Here is a 24,015-nt window from a genome sequence, read left to right on the forward strand (position 1 = left end):
ATTTAAATCCTCAACATGATTTTACAAGTGAAGAAATGATAGGCTTATGAGGACTTTACATGAATTATTGTTATGCCAAATGAAACATTATTTTTTTAATGCAAGGAAACCTGGAACAATTAGTATTATCAATTGCTTCCATAACCAATTATCGTTTGTTGCTAAAGAAACATTTCAGAAATTAGAACTCGCAGGACTTATTAACTACAGACGAAAGTTCTTTTGTGTTGCTTTACTTTTGTGGTTTTTTTTTTCAATAATATTATTTCTAGTTCCAGGTTTTAAAATCGGGCCATGAAGTCTTTTATCTTTTATTTTTGTACATTATTGCAACTTAGAATTAAACCTAAAATTGCAATGTTATTTTAAAGTCGGAGCAACCAAGGTCTTCCGGTTGTAAATTCTTGTATTTCTAGTAAAAACATAGTAATACAGTGGAGTATATAATGTAATGGATGGCGTCTGCCAAACGTTCTTCTGTGATTATCTAAATTCTCACTTTTAACCTTTGCTCGAAATGTTCCCTTTTTTGTATAGAAACAAAGAATTTAGCTAAAAGTATTTCCCAGTCCAGTCTCAAAGTGTAAAATTAGAGGTGCGAATGCAATTAAATCGCTAATCTGTACCGGAAAAAGGCAATTCTTAGTTAACGATCGTTCGCCCAGATTGTGGATTGTGTCTTGGAATATGCAAGCGCAGACACACGAACCAGAGGGCTTGTGTGCTCGCTTAGGGAAATTTCCTTGGTGGTGGTATGCGCTGTCGCTAAAAGTTCCCAAGTATTGTATGCTGACAAAAGCTGCGTTGCTCTGAAACGTGGGCACACGTTATACTGCTTCTCTTTTGCACTCACGCATATCGCCTATGGAATGGGCAGCTGATCTGTAGGTGCGAGTGAGAGGCCATTGCTTAGCCATTTTCTGGGCATACATAGGGGAGGAGCTAATTATATAAGGAAATTTCAGTTGAAGCTCTCACAAGGATGTGCATTGTGTCCCATTATTTGGGTAATGTTTTATTTTAAAATTTTAAAAAAGATTGTTAAAATAATTATTTTCAAAAGTGTTCCTTATACATTTATATTTTTAAACTTAAATTTATGAAGTATTTGTAAAGTTGGCATCAATGTAGTGAAGGTTGCAGTGCTGAAAGAAATTTCGTTTACATACAAATGTTGATACGATCAAGAATATGGAATTTTAAGCCTTCACTTATACGTGTAGAGTGCATTTAAAACAAAGTCAAATAGACTTAGATGTAAACCTTATATTGGAATTGTTGGGGAATCGAAGCTAAAATTGTAGTCTAAATCCCAAATATTATATATCTAAATATTCAGAAACTCTCATTAAATATCCAACCGAACTACAATATAAAAAACAGCTAATAAATATAATAACAGTTATAATAAAACCATAATCAGAACTCCTTATAGAGTTTCCAAGGTCAAATAAAATCATAATCGCATGTGCGATTTTTCTTGTTTTTCTTCACTGGTTTTTGGTTCTAATTTGTGTATTCCTTTCCTTACATTTAAGCTGAAGCCATTTTATTACAGCTAGGAGCATTATTTCATTAGTATATTTATTTGTATACTTGTTTTATTTAAATTGTGTATATGTGTATTCCCTACATTTCGTACTTTTTAGCCAAACCTAAGCTTCACATCACACGCAATGCCAAATAGCTAAGCGAGAGGCGTTCCGCAGGGGTTGTCACCACCCCCTTAACTAAATGGCATCGCCGACGTTGACGTTGACGTTGACGCTGCAGCTTCGTTGGCTGCGTTGGCTGACAGCGCGGCAGACGTCAACGTCGCTGCCGCAGTAACTTTCAACCGGAGCCGCATCGTGTAAGTCGACAACGACGATGACGACGACGACGATGGGAAGGTGTGTGTGTGTGTGTGTGGGGAGCTGCAAAAGTTGATTAGATGGATTTCGTTTGGTTTTTGTGTTTTTAATCACACACCAATTTCATTTATTAAATCTTCGCATCAGCATTTCATTTTTCGTATTTTCTCCTGCTGTTGCTGATTCTGTTGCTGCTTCTGTTTTTGCTCTTGCTGGTGTTCTTGTAGTTGCTGTTGTTGTTGCTGCCTGCCTGCCTGCCTGCCATTGCTTGACGTTTGCTTTGGTTTGTGTCTTTTTATATTATTGTTGCTGTTGCTATTGTTGTAGTTGTTGTTGTTAAGCTGTTGGCTTGTTGTTGTTTTCTCAGCTGCCGTGTGGCTTTCTCTTTTTGCCTCGCACCATTGCCATTGCCATCGTGCTCGTCCTCGCTCTCGCACGCTTTTGTTTATTGTTTTTCTGTTTGTGCAAGTTTGTTTGTGCGTGTATTTCTCTCTGTGTGTATGTGTGGTTGTGTGTGTGTGTGTGTGCTTTTGTATTCTTTTGCACTCACTCATTGTCACGAGCAATTTGAGTTGCTGCCTGCAGCCGTCGACACTTGCTCCAGCACTCCCACTCCCACTCCCCCCACCCTCTCGCTCGCTCACTCTCTCTCCCCCACTTCCACTTCCACTCTCTTCAGCGACGCTGCTGCTCTGAAACTTTTTACAAAATGAAATTGTTTTCGTATTAACAATTTCATTAAAATTAAATTACTTTTTTTTATTATGTCGGCTGTTTCTGCTTTTTGTGTCGAGTTGTTGTTGTTGTTTCTGTTGCTTTTGATTCGCTCATCGTTTTGTGCGTTTCATTTGCTTATCTATGCGTCATTTAATTTTCCATCGCCATCGCCACCGCCGGCACTCCCACCACTCCCCCCTCCCATCGCAGCCAACCAGAGAAAATGCTTGGCGTCTGTTTTCAACTGTCAAACAAATTAATTGCGCTTTTAATTGATTTGCGTGCGAAACTTTTGACTCTTGCTTGGTTTCTTTGGAATGTATGGAAGGTCTTTAAAATATATGTATCGGAAAGGTAACATTTTGATAAATAATTAAATGACCTTTATATCTAAATTTTATTTCCTTAAAGCTTACAGACTTTGTGAAAATATCGCTCCTAAGTTATGCTTATGCTGATCGAGTAATACAAGTTGTCTGTAATATTAATAATAATTTAATTAATCTTTTCATTGCAGCCGGTTCTTTGGTCTTCAGCATCTAGCAAAGTAACTAATTTTCAATAAAAATCGCATGCTGCCATGGCATGGAAATCCTGAAACTAATCATGGTTCATGTATGTTGTAGTGTAAGAAAATAAATGACAGATAAATGATAAGAGAAAGGAAGTTGTACAAATGAGTCAGCTCTAGGACTATCTAGCACTAAATAAATAAATTAAGTAATTGATATTCCTGCAAATAGTTAAGACGAATATATTGAAATAAGTTGGCAGAACGAGTATCTTAAAATGGAATTCCCCACAATTTCACTATTTTACAATTAAAATTGTTCCTTGATTTGTAAATATAAATTGAATGGAATATCTTTGCAGCTAAATTGATGATCAATTATTAAAAATCTAAATATTATTCAAGATTACTTTGAGCTTTTATAGATGCGAAGTAGAGTTGATGGAGGAAAGAAAGAAGACAAGAAATACTTTATATTGACTTATGATCTAGCTATTACTATTCACTTCTAATATATAATTGACTACATTTTGACAATTAACTCGAGCTTTAGTTAAACATTTTCATGCATTTAAGCTATTCATAATACAAAAGCTTCTTTAGATTTTTGAACCCTGTTCGAAATAAAACAAACGGCTTCATTCGTTGAATTCCACTTTTGAGTCTACTTGATTCCATAAAACTCTATCCTTATATACTATGATTTAGTAATCTTATTATATACATAAACGTATATTATTATTCAAATCTATAAGTCTTTTTGGTTGTTTTTTAAAGTGTCTATTTAAGCAGTCAAGTGCCGTTTACTTAAATACAAGCAGTCCTACAATGTTTCGCAGATTTAGAGAGATATTTATTTAATTCTTAAAATGCTTGATGTTAATATATAAAAGAGGTGGATTCAAAACCTATTCACGCCTTACCTAGCCAGCATTAATGTATTCAGTTAAGCATTACTTTAGCAGTATTGTATTCAATAATGATTAACATTTGAGAGTCAAACTTTGAAACCTTTCAACCTTTGTTGGAAATACTAATGCCGAGTTACAATACGAAAATCCCTAATAATTCCAATTCATTTCAAAGTTTGAATATAGCTATCTATTGCTGCAAAGAATGAAAATTTCATAAAAATGCTACTTTTTTCATTCCTTATGTTCAGTATTATTGCTCAGAATTATGAATGCAGAAAACAATTTGTAGATAGCTCGCCAAATTTTAGAGAATTGCGCATATTGCTGAACTCACTCGACTGCTCTCTATTCGTAGAATCCATTATCTTGAATGCTCGATGCGGCACTTTCCTCACTTGCCATTTAGGCCATCAATATGGCAGAGCCATTCATTTCCACAACTCTTTGCCGTAATTCTGTTTAACCATTTATTTTATTAGGCCATTTTGAAGCCTATGGCGGGCAATGATGATGGGAGCACCCCGAAACGTTTTCATACGCTAAGTACGCGGTGGCTCTCAACAAAATTATGCGTCAGCCATAAAACTCGAATGATGGCCTCACAAAACCATGCAGAATGAAAAAAAAAAGAGAAGTCAAGTGGCCATTGGTAGGCGTGTCGGCACAAACAATTTGATGGCGCCAATAAATTTGTTTTTGTGCATTGCTGCGGCTGCGTGTGCCTCGACTATAGTCTAATTTCGTTGAAATGTCGCGCCATAAATAAGCAAGGGCCGCAAATTGTCGGCCATAATGGGCAGCTATGGCAGGCGGCTAACTGAAGCGTTTCTATAAAGGCGCTGCCGAGAAGCAGAAAAAAAAGAAAAAACACCGCAATGTAATTTGGACAAGAAGGCGAGACCAAGGGGGCGGAATGTGGAATGCGGAATATGTGAGAGCGTGGTGGCGCTAAAAGAAGTTAATAAAATTTTCAAAACTTGCCCTAAGTGTATGAGTGTGTGTGTGTGTGTGTGTGTGTGAAGAAGTGAGTCGCAGATTGAAAACGAGCCGAGCCAAAAGCTATTCATTTCGAGCTGCGCCATTTTCGTTTGGAAAATTTATAACCGTAATTGAGCCTTCGTAACAGTCAGCAACGGCAACTGGCGCATAACTGCCTACTGCCAGCCCCCCCCCACACACACACACACACACACATACACAAACAAGCAAGCACTGGGAAAAACGACATGCAAATTGCAGTAAGCCCATTTTTATTGCCTACTTTTTAGGGCGACTTATCGAAGAGGAGTATTTCAAGGCATCTTAAGCTTTCTTAGACTCCAAAAATGCAAATACACATAATTTTGTTATTACACGGTATCTTTTTTTACACGATTTCAATTTAACACGGTTTGAAAATTAAAAATTTTATATATGGTTGCACGACTTCATTTCATTTAGCACGATTCTAAAGAACACATGATCAATGTCTTTTTTACACGGTTGTTTTTTACACGACTTTTTCTGAAGCCAATCTTTCGTGTAAAAACGCAATTAGGTGTATAAGTTTAATTATATCGGTTAAAGTTAGATATTTAAAATTTATAGATTATGACAATGTATATTCGTAAAATGTTCGTGCTTAGAAAAGCAGTATTTCCTACCACAAAAAAATTGCTGTTGTAGCGTCGTTCGTTGTTTTAAGACCACATTTTGCTTGAACATTCTTAAAACCAGCATTGTTGGAAACATTTTCCACACCACTTGATTTCACTAAAGAAAAGTGCACTGAAGGAAATCTAACCTTTGTTCTAATTAGCTATATAAGCACCGTGTTTATTCATATTTATTTTCCGGGCATCAATAAGAAAGATTGGTTAATACTTCTTACTAACATCCATTTATTTTCAAGTAAGTATGAGCCTCTTTTGATTGCTCAGTCTCAATGCTGGCGGCCCCAAGACCCAAAATCTATTATTTAGCTTAAAAGGCAACCATGTCGCTATCCATTCCGCAAGGGATACGAGTTAGATCCATTTTAGTGAGCACGCGCTTCCTGGCCTCGATCAAAGAGATGATGTCGCGGCATTAAATGAAGATGATTTCCACACCATCGGCCGGTCTTGAGCATCTAAGTCTTCTGCTTCAGCTTGGCAAGATCTGGGAGCTGGGATCAGCGACAGTCATATTAAGTGCGAAAATGTGATTCTAAATGTGATTCGAAATGTGATTCTACATGTGATTCTAAATGTGATTCTACATGTGATTCTAAATGTCATTCTAAATGTGATTCTAAATGTGATTCTAAATGTGATTCTACATGTGATTCTAAATGTGATTCTAAATGTGATTCTAAATGTAATTCTAAATGTGATTCTAAATGTGATTTTAAATGTGATTCCACATGTGATTCTAAATGTCATTCTAAATGTGATTCTAAATGTGATTCTAAATGTGATTATAATGTGATTATATGATTCTAATGTGATTCTAAATGTGATTCTAAATGTGATTCTACATGTGATTCTAAATGTGATTCTAACTGTGATTCTAAATGTGATTCTAAATGTGATTCTAAATGTAATTCTAAATGTGATTCTACATGTGATTCTAAATGTAATTCTAAATGTGATTCTAAATGTGATTCTAAATGTGATTCTACATGTGATTCTAAATGTGATTCTAAATGTGATTCTAAATGTGATTCTTAATGTGATTTTAAATGTGATTCCACATGTGATTCTTAATGTCATTCTAAATGTGATTCTAAATGTGATTCTAAATGTGATTCTAAATGTGATTATAATGTGATTATATGATTCTAATGTGATTCTAAATGTGATTCTAAATGTGATTCTACATGTGATTCTAAATGTGATTCTAACTGTGATTCTAAATGTGATTCTATATGTGATTCTACATGTGATTCTAAATGTGATTCTAACTGTGATTCTAAATGTGATTCTAAATGTGATTCTAAATGTCATTCCAAATGAGATTCTAAATGTGATTGTAAATGTGATTGTAAATGTGATTCTAAATGTGATTAAAATGTGATTCTAAAGTGATTCTAATGTGATTCTAAATGTGATTCTAAATGTGATTCTAAATGTGATTCTAAATGTGATTCTACATGTGATTCTAAATTCATTTATATACATTTTTATCAAATACGCGTTTAAAATTCGCTACATTATCGTCACATTATTTATTTCTGGTATTCAATAGCTAGTGCAGAGTTTTTTCATACTTCGTAATTCCACTGCGTTGCCTGCTTGATTGTTGTTATTGGTTGCATTTTCCATTGGACCCATTTTTAAAATTCGTTTGCTATTTTGACAGCTACTTGCTACACAAATAAGTTACTCGATTGCTACTTTATATCCCTACAATGCAAGATTTCTGTTGATTTCCAGCTATGCCTATTTATTTGCAGAAGAAGAAGTCTTAAGAATTTCTTTTTTCTGAGTGTTTCGAACACAAACACACGCCCAGTTGAAGAGCCCCCCACGTAAAATGCATTAACTGCTGCTGCCGCTGCCGCTGATACTGTTGTTGCTGCTGCCATTGCTACTGTTACAGTAACAGTTACTGATGGTGATGCTGATGCTGATTCTGCTGCTGTTACTGGTGTGGCTATGACTGTGGCTTTAGCTGCGGCTGGTGTTGGGCCTGATGCAAGGCACTCGCAATTTGGTTTTCGAAAAATAAGCAATTTGTAAATTGAAAATGGTTGGGGGCCCTGGCGGGGGCAGGGGCCCTGGTGCTGGGCCACAGCCGCCTGCTGGCTCTCTAAACTGTAGGCGTGCTGTTACGTATACGTAATATCGTACGTGTGGAAGCTGCTGCGGCCATTTCCTTGACTCTAGGGCCGCTCCCCCCCCCCCCCCCCCCCCCTCCAACAACACCCGCGCCCGCACAAATGGCCTTTACAAATGGCCGCGCAGCGCGTTGAGAGTGGCCGCTGGGCTGTGTGTGTGTGTGCGACACGAAACTCGGAAGCATGAAATTAATTATTTTCCATTAAAGCTAAGTATATGATAAAAAAAAAGAGAGGAGAAGAAGAGAGGAGCAGGCTAAGAAATGCTGTGGCTGTGCGCCGCAGGCAATTTAGACAGTCAAGTGCCCATATAAATTACATAAATTTCACCCAAAGCCGGGCCCAGTTCCCGGCCCAGGAAGCGCAGCGGCTCGAGCTGCTGAGGCTGCAGCTCCCACCCTAGACAAAAGACAAAGTGGGGCCCCATTTGCTGGCCAGGCCAAGTGAGTGCTGGGCGTTTATGCGTTGCGTTTTTACGCTCTTCCTTCCCACTCCTGCATCCTGCTGCGGAGACAGCAGCGACGACGACGTCAGCGACGACCACGAGCAGCAACATCATTCACATTTTACGCTTAATAAACGGTACTCTGCGGACGCGCGTTGCGGCTGCCGGTTGGGCTGGTGTTGGGGCTGCTGCTGCAAATTATAGCCCCACCCCACTCCCCAAACGAGATGGGGGGCTGGTGGTCGTAAGAACCACTTTGCTGCTTTGCTTTGGCGCTACTTCCTTTCATTTTTTCCTTGCCAGTCTCCTCTTTGCGTTTGGCCAAAGTTTCATTTATAAAATTAATGATGCAAAATGGAGAAAATTGTATCAGGGAAAGCAATAAACGTGGCAAATGGCGCCCATGCATGTGCTGGAGTGTTTAATAGGAGGGCAGAGGGGGGAGGTGCTGGCAAATGCGAATGGTTAAGCTAAGGATGGTCGTTGCAATCAGAGATATGCACATATATCACTGCAGAGACCATTGAAGTGGAAATTTGAGCAGAAAATAGATCAATAGCAAGGTTTTTTGGATCATATAAGTCCACTCCCTTATATCATTGGTTGGGTTCCTTAAATTGTAACTAAAAGGCAAACTAAATGCAACACTAACTACTTTTAAAAGTACATTTTGAAAACTTGGCGGTTCGAAGCGTAATTTGAGGGCATTTTGAGGCCTCCACACTTTTAATGAAGTAGTCGGAAATCGATAATACGACATTCCTATGGTTGCACAGTAAGGTTTATATTAGTTTGATATTCTTTTATATGATATCTTTACGAGTAGTTTCTGGAATCAATTCAAAAAATCTATAAATTTATTGTTCCACCTAAATACTACAAATATCACCCGGTTGTTCGGGTCATAACTTATTTATTTATTTATTATTATTTATATTATTATTTACTAAACTTTGTTAAAGCGCCTTCAAAAGCAATTAATTCCGAAGCAGTCCGAAATGTTCTTTTCTGAAATGGCCTTCAGTACCTTTTTCAATTCGGCTTAATCGTGCCAAAACGTAGTTCCAGGAGTGATCTTTTAAATTTATTAAAGCAGACCAGAAGCTAAGTCCAAGGCATACGGTGGTTATGGAATGATATGCGTCTAGTTTTTGCCGAAATGGCTACGAAGGACGAGTGCAGTGGAACCAAACGAAATTGAACATTTAGCAGGCAAAAAAATTGTGTTAACTGAATAATTAGAAAAGCCAACAGCAATAGTAATGCTTCTTGTTGTTAATCAACGACGTTGGAGCATCAGTTCTTTAATAATAAGTTGATGTTTTCAGTTGTCTTGAATGGGGTTCCTCGTCAACGCTTTCTAATTGTTCTCCAAACTTGCATTTATTCTTTATTATTGTATTGATTGATCCGTACTACTGTATTAATTAAATACAATAACGAAAATAATAAAAGTTGTGTTTGTTTTTAAAGGTAAGACACTATTACGCTTCTTTTGCATTAAACTAAAACTTTACATTTTATTTTTTAAATTTTTATCGCATTTATTATTAATTAGTTCAAGAAATAGGAAGTGAAACAAACTTAATTGCGACATTACATATCTTTTGACTATAACTAATGCAGGATTAAGTAGCTGCTTCAGGCAGGTCAGTCGGAAACTGATTTATTGTAAATATGTATACTCTAATACTCTTCAAATAGCTGGCACTTTAGTGCTTTGCAGCCACAATTAAATAATAATCATTGACAAAACAAGTTTTGTTAAGACTAGTTAATGTGGCCCAGCAGAGTGGCAGTTTGTTGTTATCTATTAGTGTAATAAATAATATGAAATGTTTTTATCTGAGTGTCATGTCAGCTCAAGTTTTAGCTGCAACGTGTCATATCGAGAAACAAACAGAACTAGGCGCCCAAGTAGCATTCATTATTCAGGCAAGTAATTCCACTAAAACCAACAAGAAAAATGAAGCAACCAAATAGAATAAAGCAAAATGAAATGAAATGAAATACTAATAAAACTGAAACACAAACTAATGGCAGAACTTACACACAATAGACAAACTCATAAATCAGCGCGCCAATTTGTGAGCCTGACAGGCAGAAGGCAGCAGGCGCTGCAACATCTCGCTTCCAATCCGACTACCAGCAGTGCTGAGCGAGTAGGCAACACCCACAAACTATTGTGCAAAGAATAGTTTCAGATAAGCGCTACGCCCCGAAAAGCCAATGTAACGGAAATGGGCAATGGGTGCTCGAGAAGGCCGAGCCATGCCTTGCCGAGCCATGCCGTGCCGTGCCGTGCCGTGCTACGGCAACAAATTCATTTCGTAATTGTGGCCAACGACCCAATCGCAAACAATAATAAATGGATCAGGCCAAGCAGGCGCAGCATCCTTATCATCATCATCGTCATGGTAATGATAATCATTGCCATGGCGGCGGCCATTGGGGAGTAAGGGAGTGCGGGAGTGAGAGCTGGAGATGGAGATGGCGCACAAATCCAAATCCGGCAGGAGCAGAGACGACGTCAGCTTAGCAATAACAATAAAGGCAATAATAATGCTCGATAATAAATTAACTGAAATTCACTTACGAGTCTGTGTGTGTAGCTGGGTGGGAGCGGCATTTGTGTGTGCAAGGGAAAGAGAGCAAGAGCGAGAGCAGGAGAGCGCTCTCAGTTCAGCTTAAAATTAATAAAAATAAATTGAGTTGTCAAAAATGATATGCGAAATAAATTCCAATGGTGAGTAATCGTTTTTAGCGCAGACCCACTAGTGTTTGGGGATAACAGGGGAAGCACACAATGGGCGCCACACACACACACACACACACACACACACACACACACACACACACTCACACACTTAACTGTAAGCATAACGATAACTATGAAAATCCAATTTAAGGCTGGCTGCCTTGCCAAGCTCCATCTCGCTCTCACACTGGCGGCTCACGTGCTGCTTCTGCTTCTGCTGCTGCCGCTGCACTGACATGTAATGGGAAAGAGAATGGCTGGCTGGCTGGTTGGAGCGGCAGAGCAGAGTGCGGGCACAAGTTTGCGAAACCCCTAAATAAAGTGTAATAAAATAAAGTAGCTGGGCGGCAATGCCAAAGCAAAGTACGACGAAATTAGGAGGCAAAAAGCAAGTCAAGAATACAACAACGTGCCTGATGATGCTGCTGTTGTTGTTGTTGTTGTTGTTGCTGCTGCTGCCCTCACTCTCATCACACACACACACACGCACACACAGTCCTCCTCTCTCTCTTTCTGTCTCTCTCTCTAGCGCTTCTAGCCACCCGTGCCGAAAATTCAATTTCACAATGAAAATGCGCGAAGAAAATTGCTGCTGCGAAAAATGAGAAAATTGTCTTACGTGTCACAGTCACAAAAACAACAACAAGAACAACATCTGCAGCTGCACAGCAGTTTTTGCATGAAAGAGTGAGCGAGCGCGCATTTGCCAATGTGCGAGAGAGAGTGAGCGAGAGCCCGTTAGCTTTGACTGAGCGCACGCGCTTCGTGTTGTAAATAAAGGGAAATATTGTGCAAAAAGGCGGCGCTTAGGGGCACAAAGTGTTACCCAACCCCCTCTAACGGTACACGCACATGCGGCCATCTTTTAGGTAACGACATGGGCAACAACAGCAGCGCAGGCAGCAGCAGGCAGCAGCGCAGGCAGCAGCAGGCAGCAGCAGCAGCGCAGCAGCCACAGTGACTGACAGGCAGATAGCAAGGCAGATCTAATTTGCGCACCACAATAGCAGCGAAGCAGCGCAGTCGACAGCGATGCTGGCAGCAGTTGGCAACGGCCACGGCGACGTTGTCGGCGTCGGCTCTGTTAGATCATTCGCATTTTGGCGTTGCACGCGTTCGGTTGCATTCAACATCAACACGCAAAACTCTGTGAAACGATAGGTTCTACAAAGACGCGACTCGACTCGACTCACAAACCCATTTGGCGATATATTGCAAAATTCAGCTGCGGCTAAGTGCAATCTCGCAGAATCTTAGAACAAGCAAAAACTTCAACCCCAGTGACTTGTGTGTGTGTGTGTGTGTTAAAGTGTTAAGACAATAGTCAACCAGGCGCTTCAAACTGCCCCTAAAACACCGAACTATCAAAAGCTTAAGCTCACGTATTTTATTGCCAACTGTAAACTTTTTACTTTTGCGGCTAATTACGCATTTGATTGACTGTGACGCAAATTTCTACCTGTTTGTGTGTTTGTTGCCGTCGCCCTCAGCATTTGCAAGCGGGTCTTTGTTCAAAGGACCTCAAAGAAAACAACAGAATATAACTGAAGTTGCACGCACGTTCTAAACTTGCCAGCAAGTGTTTTTCTACGCCTTTTAAACCCAAAAGTTTTTACACGTGTAGCTGTGCGTGTGTGTGAGTGTGTGTGTGTATGTGACAGAGAGAAAGGGCTGTTGTGTGTGCGTGTTTAACAACCTTTGTCTTCTAAACGGCAAAGTTTTCCAACAAAAAAAACGAGCAAGAAAGGATTCTTTTTCTGTGCAACGCTTGAAGAACTACTGCCAAAATTTTCACGGACGGTAACAAGGTAAGTGGCCGACAAAGAGCAACTATTTTAACTCCAGAACTCCAGCAGGGAAGCTCCCTAAAGCGGAAATACGTAATGTATTTTAATTATGTATAAACGAAGAAGCCTGCGCATTCTTTCCCCTCTACAAACCTTGAAGTCATTGCGGGAATTTGCTAATCAGCTGTTGATCCGTGCAGATTCTAGTTGCAAGGGCTAGTTGCTTATTTAAGTTCTAGAATTTCTTACAGCCGCTTTCTGTTCCTTATTTATTTTACATACATTTATTAGCCTCTGAAATATCAACATTTTTCAATCAACAAACATTTATTAGCGTCTGAAATAACAACACTTTTCCACCACTTTCAAATGCCACTTGGTGAAGATTCTAGATGCAACGATTACTTTAAGGATCTTCTGATATTTGCATTTTAGAAATCTTTATGGTTTCTTCGATTATTTCACGTCGCAAAATTCCGAGTAACTTTCTAACTTTTAAAACGAACTATTGGAAAGGCTAATCAATGTTTTGTGTAAATATTTGGCTGTAAAAGCTGATGGAAATTGCGTATTCTGTAGACTACATTTTTATTAACAATATTATTTAACAAGTAACCGGTACTTTTTTTGTCTGACTTTTGTTATCCTTCCTGACATAAACCAAGAAACAAATCTACGAAAATTCTTGACGACAATCTCCCATAACTGCTCAGCATTTCGAAACGTTTCTGTAGAAATTTGAAGCTTCAACCTAAGCTCCCCCCAAAGATTTTCTATCGGACTTAAGTTAGGAGACTAATAATTCGATAGGCCAATCGATGACAAGCTTCCAGGTATGATTATGTTGCAGGAGTCTTCTTAGAGGCCTATTTTCATCTGCATATGGCTTATTATTAAAGATTTGGAAGCTTATTGAAACTGAAAATAGAATCCCTGAGCCGCTTATAGATGATTTATTAAGCAGTTTTGAAGGTGAAGCACCAGTCTACCAACATTTCTGACCATGTATGAGAATAGTATAGTTTATACGTTAAAGCCAAAAGCGATGGCATTACATTTAGGTACAAATGAGGAACATTTTATTATTATATGGTATTGTATATACTGGCTCGTGCCAGCAACGCCTCACTATAATCTGAAACTTAATCAAAATCTGCAGACTATATCTGATAGCAGCCACAGCAAAGCTTGGTTCAAAAATCGCACTAACAAATTTTCTTTTTATTTCTCTGGTAATCATATTGGTTGGCCTTAATCGTACAAAATATATCATGAGACAGTAGGATAAGGGATAGGTACGCAGACCAGCATTATCCAGGAATATATTTTTAGTGTTTTGCCTATTAGACTAGATTATTTTTCATAAATATTTTGTTAAATTTTAGCTGGTAGAACTAGTTTTTAAATGAACACAAATATTTGGCACATTTTCTGGCGGCCACAACTTTACTTTTTTAACTTTTAAAATCAAATTATTTTACTCCCTTACATTATGTAAGGTATTATGAAATACCCAAAAAAGTATGTTGAAGGGCTGACAAAAAAGTATGAAAATGAAATCATATAATAATAATTTATTAAATCGTCTGCTAATTTTCATTAATAATGTCCTAATGAGTTTGAAGTGATAAAAATCTGAAGCACACACTCGCACACATATTTAAATAGGCATTTAAGTATGTAGGTAGGTAGGTAGGTGAAGTGCCTGATACGAGCACACCAAAAGTGTTTAGGTTCATGCCTTTCCTGTCAGATCTCGCACAACCAGAATGCTGTGTGAACACTTCACTGGCGGTTAGGGGCCGGATAAGAATCTGAAAAAGCCAGCAAAACAAAGCTTCAGCTAAGAGGAAGCGAGCTGGCATAAAAGCAGCAAAGAGATTTGGGAATAGTGGCTGCAGCAAAACTTTTCATAAGGCAGCGAAGGCAAAAAGTTCAATTAGCATAAAGCAGACAAATGAATTTAGTGCAGACATAGAAGAATACTGGCGACCAACAACAGCAACAACAACAGCAATAACAACAGCAATTGCAACACTCCCAACTCAATTGAAGACCAGAAGACCAAAAGTTGATCACTCGCAAATGCTGTTTGAATAATTGATGGTAATTAAAAAGAGTGCCGGAGCTGCGGTCCCCAGTTGTGTCGACTATAAAAAGCAGACTATACTCTATACACACTGAGGGATAAAGCTGATGCAGTGCAAGAAATATTTCAATCAGATATAAGACATATATTTCACAACAAATCTAGGCAAATAGTAATGCAACAAATAGTAATAAAAAGTATATCAATTAAGTAGTTTCTCATTGTAAAACAATCGCGCTCTTATTTTTGTTAAGCATCGAGCAAAAAACCGTGTGTATTGATATTTTTATATGAAGATAGGAAGATAGGAAGACAAAGAATAGAATAAATACAACCTAAATTTAGAGAAGCAATTGTTTTAAATCTTGTTCACCCTTCTACTAAGTAAGTTTCAAAAGGTACAATACTTTTACAAAATAGATATTTATTTAGAATGGTTCTAAAACTAATAAAAATCCAATATTCAAGTGAAATTTTCTGCTATAATGAAAAACAACTTTAAGATTTACTTAAAAAAAAAAATTGCCCAGAAAGATTCCGTTACATACATAAAAATATACACACATACAGGTGAAGCTAATAAAAGCGTGTTAATAAAAATACTTACAGATGTGCCTGTACTTTTACTGACGATTTGTGTGTAGTGTTTTGATCTTTGTACAGAAATTATTTACATTTTTCGCTTACATTTGATGCAGTTTTATGATGGGAATATTGCAATTAGAGCCGTGTTGCCGCTTCCCTTTCTGATCTGGAATGAATTATAAATATATAGTTAGCAATTGGTTGGTCACAAAGTTTCTGCCGAATCATGCAAGGAACTTATTTACACTACCTTCTAAAAGTTTTTTTTTTTGGCTAATTAATTCCGTAGCTAACGTAAACACAATTGTATCGGCCCCTGAGGTTTTGGTTTCGATATAGAAAGAACAACATGTTCTTCTGAGTAATATAAAAACATATACCCCAATACTTTCTTAAAAAACGATATTTCAGCCTTCTGTTTTTCTAGCTATTGCTCTCACGATTGGAATTGATAATAATCGATTATGTGTATTTGGCGCATATATAATCATTCGAGTCAAAATGTCCCTCAAACCATTTGCACTCTTACAGCCTTATTTGCAAAAATAATTTGAATATAGAAGCCTTGATCTGGGAAAAATAAACTAACATATAAATATTATAAATTGTTGGGCAAACCTAATAGAAGTATTTAGAGAAAGAAGTTGAATAAATAAATAAATTTTAATTTATACCATAACATTAAATAATTGTCCTCCTTAGGACAGATCTTAAATAAAGATTAAATAAAAAATAAATAAAAAAAAGGATGTAATTAATTAGCAAAGCTACCAACAGCCGTGCAAATAATTTGCGCAAAAAGTTTTTTTTTTACAAGTGAAAAGTAAATGCCAAAAGAGAATTTAATGCTATTGGATTTTTTTTAAAATAGAGACAAGACAAGTGTTGGGAAATTTGACAAATTTGTGTGCAGATTTTTTGCCTGCCTGATCATACCTAAACATTTCTCTAAGATTCCGATATTGATTTTCAAAATGAAAATGTAGTAGAACAGAAGATTTTCCTCGTTCAAGCAGAACAACTTTTTTCCTAAGTGCGCTCAACCAGACCGAGGGCACCATGGATCCACACCCACATAGGTAGGGCAAACAGACAAACACACACACACACACACACACACACACACACACTGATGGCACAAAATCAATGACCAATAATTTGCCAAACGAATCCGAAACGCGCCAACAAATTAAAGCGTGGGTTCTGGGAGGTGACCGACCAAGCCGGCATCGAAAAGAAGCGACACAGAAATGCAAAAAATGGAAAAAAAAAAGAAATTGAAACGAAGTTTCAAATTAAATTGATCAACCGCAAATTAATTGGCAGCCATGCAAACGTTGTGCGCCCTACTCGATGGCATCCACACCGCCTCCTTCCCGACCCTGCTGCTCCAATGGAGTGGTCCTCCCTCGATTGGAGGGTCAGGCTGGGGGCCATGAGATGGGGGCTGCTGCTGCTTCTGCTGCTGATGATGGCGGCATTCGGCCACGTTTCGTCTCGTTTTGCTTTGGTTGCTGTTGCTGTTGTTGTTGTTGGGCTGTCGCCGTCGAGCTGATTCGTTTTCATTTCGTTCAACTCAATTAGAGGGACGTGGTAGGATGGGTCGGCTGGCGGGAGGCGGCGGCGCATAGTCGTAAAAATAAAATACAATTTGGCGCATTTAAATTAGCAAATAAAATTATCTGGCAAATGGCTTGGTCCCATGTCTATGGGAGGTTAGTTGCATGTTTATTGATTGGTTGATTGAATTTCTATTGAAATTGAAAACATTTTTTTGGTATTTTTAACCAGCCGGGCCACAAACAGAAATAGGGCAATGCTATTTAGATGGAAATTTTTGACAAAACTATGAATCATGCGACGCAAGAGACAGAGCAAGAAGAGAGGAGGGAGAGTTACACAAATTGGTGGTTTAATAAAGCCATATACATATAGGGATTGCATGCGAGCTATAAAAGAGAAGCCATTTAATACAATAATTCAGAACGTCAAATATTTACATACGAGTCTTTGTGTGAACAATTTACAGCGATACATACATGGAGGGAATTTTAAAATTCCACGAAATATCAACATAGACGTATATTTAAAATATTATTTTATATAAAGAGGTGTGACACAAAAACTAATCGAGTGCACGCTCCTGGCTGGGGTGTTTCCCAAACAGTGCCATCATGAATGAAAATTAACTCTGAGGATGTCAGATCAAGAGCCTAGGCAAAAGGTGTTTGGCCTCTATAATCGGATTCAGCCTACAAGTCCGTGCTTCGGACTATGAAGCAATGGCAATGGCCTAGAAATTATAGCATAAATTTCTAAAAGATGGCGAATGGTCTGCCACCTAACTGGCAATATTAATCCATTAATGATTGGTAAGGTCAGTGGAGCCACTTGTTCGTGAAGTGTTTTTTATCTCCTAGCTTTTTTAATCGAAAACCAACTATAAGAAATCTGAAAATTTATCTCAATCCGTTCTTCTCTCCTCCTTTGAAATATAATACATACAATATGGTTAGGAGCTTGCTCTCTACTTATTTCTTAGTGTTTACTGATTTTTACCTGATTTCTTCAATTTCTTAAAACTTCTGGTGATGGTTGGGCTCACAAGATCTACGGATAACCTTGGGCTAAGTAGATTTTCAGGTTTCAGATTTCTTACAATACTGCATTGGTTTTGGGTTCAGCCTTTGCCCTTCCGTTACTTTGTCGCTCTTGAGGGCACTTGGGATCAACAGAATCTATTTTTCTATAAATCAAAGAAGAAAAGTCAATTTATATAACTAATGGTAATTGGTTTTCTATGTGTTTGTCTAATTTGTTTTCGTTATTGTTTTAACATTTCTTTTGTGATAATGGATTTTTCACAATTTTTAGTCTGATAGGAAACGATATAAGGATAACAGACCCAATTGGAAAACTGATATCAAGTACTTTTTAATATCATTCCTTTTATGGCTTCCGATTCCAAATTTTATTGAAACTTCAGGACCCAATTCTTTATCTGAAGAACTGTGTTTTAATCTTTGCGTAAGTAGAAAGAACAAAAGTTTTCTCTCTCCACAAAGTTTTCTTTTTTCTTAAAATTTGTTTTTTGAAATAATCTTTGCTGTACGTTTTAAAATAAGGCTAGTTTTCACATTCTTTGAAGCTATTTACTTTAAAGCTTTTAAATACTTTTCTCTAGATGCAGTCTTTGTTGAAAACAGTTTCAAATTAGAAAAGTCATAGAAAATGATTGTTTTCTTTCAAAATACTTCAACTGAATCTTTATTGATCTCAACATATATGTTATGTTAAGTATGTCTGCTCAGATCGTTTTCATGCAACGGTGGGGTGTACCCCCCTTTAAGGCATACGCTCTCTAATCAAAGCTCACCAAACGGCACAATAAAACAGCTTGCAGTCTATTTACAAACAATTTGGTTTAATTAAACAGAAAATTCAATCAAAATATTTATAAGAATAAAACAACAAAAACACGATGACGACAACACACGACGCAGCAGCAGCAATAGATCAGCATGCGGGCGTCGAAGATGTTGAAAGCGTTGAAGGGTTGCCACCACAATGTGCGACACTTGGACATGGTTGCTGCAGTTATACGAATTTATACGAACGAGTAGCAGCGGGCGGTGCAGTCATAATTCAATTTAGAGCGTTTTCGTTGCTGATTTCGCACACACCGGCCATAATTTTGCACAAAAATCAGCATCAGCATCAGCGTGAGCGTCAAGTGGACATATAGACGACATCTGGCAGAGATTCGTGGCATTTGAGCTGAAAGCGCGCGCGCGAGCCAATTGACACAATCAAATTCGAACGAACCGGCGAAAAATGCTCGACTAATTCGACTGCGACCGAAAGACAAAAGAACTGCGAAATGCAACCGTATATACATGCATACAGATATATACGAGATATATGCGAGGCTTAGTCCAAAAATTTAGGATAGAAGATATACTGATATAAGATAGAATAGTTGCAAGTGCATCTAATGGATGTTGTTGATGCCTCAACTTAATATCTACAAGTGAAAGTGTTCACTAAGAAGCTGTTTTGGAAAATTCTAACTCCAAAGGGGGGAAAACGGGCTTTCGACGTTTGTATGAAAAATCTACAATTTTCATCCGATTAACTTCATACTTAGTTTGTATACTCTCAAAAAGAATATTATATATATATTGGAAAATTAGAACTCCAAAGGGGGCAAAACGGGCTCCAAAGATTGCATGAAAAATCTGCAATTTTTATTGGGTTGGCTTTAAATTTGGTTGGTTTAATCAAAACATAAATATCAACTAATTTATCACAATTGATGGTTCACAAAAAACGTTGCTGCCAATAAAAACATTTACCCTTTTAAAAACCAAAATTAAGTCACCAACATCACTGTTACTTGGAAGGAAGTAAAAATTTCGTATTATTTTGATCTTTATTCAAAGAAATTCTTTCCAACTTAACTTTTCAGTCTCATCGGCTGACTGATGCCATCGATGTTACATTACAATAGATAATATTTAATAGTAATCACACGAAAGTCTAAAAAATAATCCAACAACAGGAACGTATTGGGAATATCGGGAATTTAATTTTCATAGTTTTAGAATTGGATAAAATCCAAGTATTAATAATCTATGAAACGGTTGTGCACAAGTTAAAGTTATCAAAATTGATTGCATTTGAGGTTTAAAAAAATGATGCTAAGACTCGAATATAAATAATAAGAATTATATTACATAGTTTCCTAGTCATAGGTTTTTATTTCATAATATAAATCTCTGTAGTACATTTTACATACATTTTCCCAATCAACATTCCAGGATTATTCCTGTACCTTTCCAGTCATTCCATAGCCGTTCTTAGGCCTTTCCAGAGTCGTTCACTACTTTGTCGATTTCCAGCACCATTCCAGTCTCCTTCCAAAGTCTGAGCTTTTCTCCCTTCTTATCCCTTTCCTTTTCCTTCCAATACCATTTTGTTGTCCAATCTTTGTGCCGTTTCGGATCGATTTTAGCGCACAGGCCGACTATGCTGATATATGCTACAAGATACGGTTTTCTCTCGATCACATGCAATCCCATCTTGCTCAGACTGGTCCAGCAGACAACAATTGCACCTGAGACTATCCGTATACTGAATGACAGCATAGTAGCCCGATGTCATCCACTGGGGATTCGAGAGCACTAGACTATCGGCGACGCCCTCGGGCAGACCACAAATCACCTCGCACTTAACGGTACGCATGGCGCACACATTTGTGGGTCGAAAGCCGCGCAGACACGTGATGAACTCCTCCGTGGGATCCCAAATGTAATCGCCCATGAGCTTGCGATAGTTGAGGTCCCCCTTGAAGATGGCCAATTCGGCTCCGGCCAGTAGCTTGAAGAGTTCAATGTCCACATCGACCATGACAAAGAACGGTTGTGGACCTGTCCAGAAATACGTTTGGGGCGCAATTATTACGAGCTTGGAGCGAAACAATTCTGCAAACTTATGCCCAAGGGAGGAGAGTATGTCGCTGGGGTGGTGCTGCAAGAAGTCCAGAGTCCACTCAATATCTTGTCTTGTGGCATCCGATATATACCAAGGTATGGCCTTCACGTGCATTCGCACTTGGGTGGCCAGGCCCGTGTCAACCAGATACTCGATAAAGATCAGATCCGTAAACAGTTCGAAGCCCGCATTGTCGCAAACGTAATCCACAATAATACGCTTCTGTGCTCTCTTCTTGGCCTTGATCAGACAATTCCACACCAGCATGGATTCATTTGCCAGAATCCGATGGTCCAAGTCGATTAATAACGACAAAACATCAATCTTCTCATTTTTTGGACCCTCAAACAATATCGCATTCATTTGAATCTCAAAGTGGTTGCTCCACAAGCTCAGGCGCATCAGTTTGTTGAAGGTCGTCCAATCCTTCTGTAGTTGCCTTGTGGCCGTAGCCAGAACCTTCATGGACGGCACACTGATCTTCAGATCCTCCTGCTTCAGATGGGCAAAGTAGTCGTACGTTTTCAGATACTGACTGTGCTCGAAGAACGAAAAGATGCGCCGATAGAGATAGCACTCAGCATGAAGCCAGCAGGCTCGAAAGTAACTCCTTTTCGGCTTTGGAAGCTCACTCAGAAACGCATTCCACTTCGCCTGGTCCGGCTCGTCGCCGTGAAAGAGCGTAAAGTAACGATCCCGATTCAGGTCCACCTTCAGTCGCTCTATGGCATCCACTATACTAGTAATATCCTTGCGCACATCCTCGCCAAACTCATCCACCAGCTCAGGCGTATTGTTCTGCATATGGGAAATAATCTGTTGCATGATGCCGGGCATGCGGGTCCTTAAGGTCAGGTAAGCGAAGCTTTGCTTGAAACGACCCGAGAGCAGCGAGTGACGCGGTGTTGACATCCCCGGCATCGACTGATCAGCCGAGAGGGAGGATCGTCTGAATTCCATAAACATTTTGCTCACAATTTGTAATCTGAAGGCTACTTATATCAATTGCTAGGAAGTGTAAAATGAAGAGCTCAACAAACGAAAATGCAAAACTCAACGGAGATCACAGCTGTTTTAAGAAAGTTACATGTTCTAATGACATTTTTAATGAGATGAAACGAGGAACGACATAAATTTTGAAGCAAATATGTTGACTATTAAAACTAGGAACTATTGATGTAATTTGATTGAAAGGGTAAAGAAAATAGCAGCATCCTTATTACAGTTTCCACATTAAAAAGCAGCCCTTCAGCTTAGAGATGAATTCGCCCATCGTTTTAAAACGTGTCAAAAGAAGTGACTGACATTCATCAAGATCTCCAAGTCCCAGTCGTAGAAGTCGAAATTTCTTTAAACTTAAATTGCATCCCAATATATACAGACTTTCTGTCAGTCACTCATCAAAACGCATAATTAATGGGTGATACTTAGTAAGGTGATTCGATTAAGATTTGAAAGCTTATTCGTTATTGCTATACAAGTATGCTGGCCAAAATCTCCTTTATTGAGATACAAACAGCCAGAGAAATAGTAAGCAACTGCTCTTGTAGATCATCGTGTTAACTATTCCTGGTAATCGGCACTCTGGGACGATTTGTTCAATGATATTTCCTTTCCCACTAGCACACGTCTGATTCCATATAAGTGATTAACTCGCTTTACCAATCTTTTGTTTGCTGATGCAGGAATCATTGAATGAGAATAATATATTTGAAGAGACTTATGCGGGCGATGATCAATTTAATTCGGAGCAGCAGAAATTCGCTTAGAATTAGAAATAGACAAGATCAGAGACAGCTCAAAGGTTTCGTATACAAGATGTTAGCAATGATGTCAATAACTTATAAATTATTGAATGTAACTTCTATTTTCTCGTTTGTTTTCTGTGGTGGCTTCTATATACTTACTAGAAAGCTAGACACATTTAAAAAGGCTTTACAGTACGACCATGTGCGACAATTCTTAGGTGCAATATGATTGTTAATTGGACGAAGTCGCCATTCAATAAGTTAAAGTTTATTTTCGAAATAAGAGTGCTAGGTTCTAGTTCTTCTCGTTTTTCTATCCCTGCAGAAAAAAGCTTTACAGGACGCCCATGTGAGATAATTCTTAGGTGCAATATGATTGTTAAATATATATATTTATTTTTGAAATAAGAGTGCTAGGTTCTAGTTCTTTCTCGCCAGCTCGTAACATAGTTCCTCTCAATGTCGTTGTGTTCTTTAATTATTTAATGTAATGTTTATTGACTTATTGAGATGGACATCGTCCTCTGATTTGTCAATCTGATATTGGGCAACTATGAACTGAGCAGTCTTTGTGGGTGACTTTAGAACACAATAATGGAAATAACCCAATATTACATATCTCCACATCTCTAAATAACTCTCGATCATTCTTCTGGGTTGGACTTATTGTATGGCTGTAGCTTCAGCTTGATAAAGCCGTGGGTCTAACTTAATTAACCTTCACTTGAAGCCTCGCTTTTCAAACTAAACATCATACAAAGCTTCTTTGGAGAGCTTAAACTTGTCCCTAGAAATCTGAATCGTGTCCATTTGGGAAACCCCAAACATTATCTCCCTGTCTCGGCAATAGTTGTCATTACCTCTCGATCATACCTCTTGGACTTGGACTTTTGTTCGGACACGAGCGTTGCAATTTTTGGAGCGTCGCGTCTGCGCCAGTTTAGTTTGATTATGCGCGCCGGACGCCGGGACGGACTGTTCTAAAAACGGATGCACTTTACTTTTTGCAAGTGATAACCTCATCATCGTCATTATCAGCATCATCTGTAGTGTCAGCCACACTGACGACATAGAGCGGGAGGAGGAGGGGGACGCGTATCCATGTCGGTTGTGTGCTGTTTTGGAAAATTATCACGCGTTCAGTTTTTCGCATAGAAACACACAAAACACTCAACACATCAGATGCTGAAAAAAAGTGCAGTGTTGTGTAGGTGTGTGTGTGTGTGTGTGTGTGTGTGTGTGTGTAGGTGTAGGTGTGAGTGTGGGTGGCGGCAGCAGACAATTTTGCAAATGCGTTTAAGTGGCTCTAATGTGAG

At 38.4% G+C, this 24,015-nt stretch overlaps 2 protein-coding genes across 2 annotated transcripts in view; one reads left to right on the plus strand and one right to left on the minus strand.

The window, feature by feature from the left end:
* Positions 1–12,169: 12,169 nt before the first annotated feature.
* LOC115631296 (homeobox protein OTX1 A) overlaps positions 12,170–24,015 on the plus strand; it is a 67,646-nt gene continuing 55,800 nt past the window's right edge. The window contains exon 1 of the mRNA XM_030528011.1: positions 12,170–12,805. The gene's annotated coding sequence lies outside the window, so the exon portion shown is untranslated. The remainder of the gene's footprint in view (positions 12,806–24,015) is intronic.
* LOC115631931 (damage-control phosphatase ARMT1) lies at positions 20,196–22,034 on the minus strand. The gene has a single exon (XM_030528782.1). The coding sequence runs from the start codon at positions 21,915–21,917 to the stop codon at positions 20,469–20,471; it is 1,449 nt and encodes a 482-aa protein (XP_030384642.1). The 5' UTR covers positions 21,918–22,034; the 3' UTR covers positions 20,196–20,468.

Source organism: Scaptodrosophila lebanonensis, unplaced genomic scaffold, assembly GCF_003285725.1.
Source record: "Scaptodrosophila lebanonensis strain 11010-0011.00,11010-0021.00 unplaced genomic scaffold, SlebRS2 tig00001412-arrow-pilon, whole genome shotgun sequence".
NCBI lineage: Eukaryota > Metazoa > Arthropoda > Insecta > Diptera > Drosophilidae > Scaptodrosophila > Scaptodrosophila lebanonensis.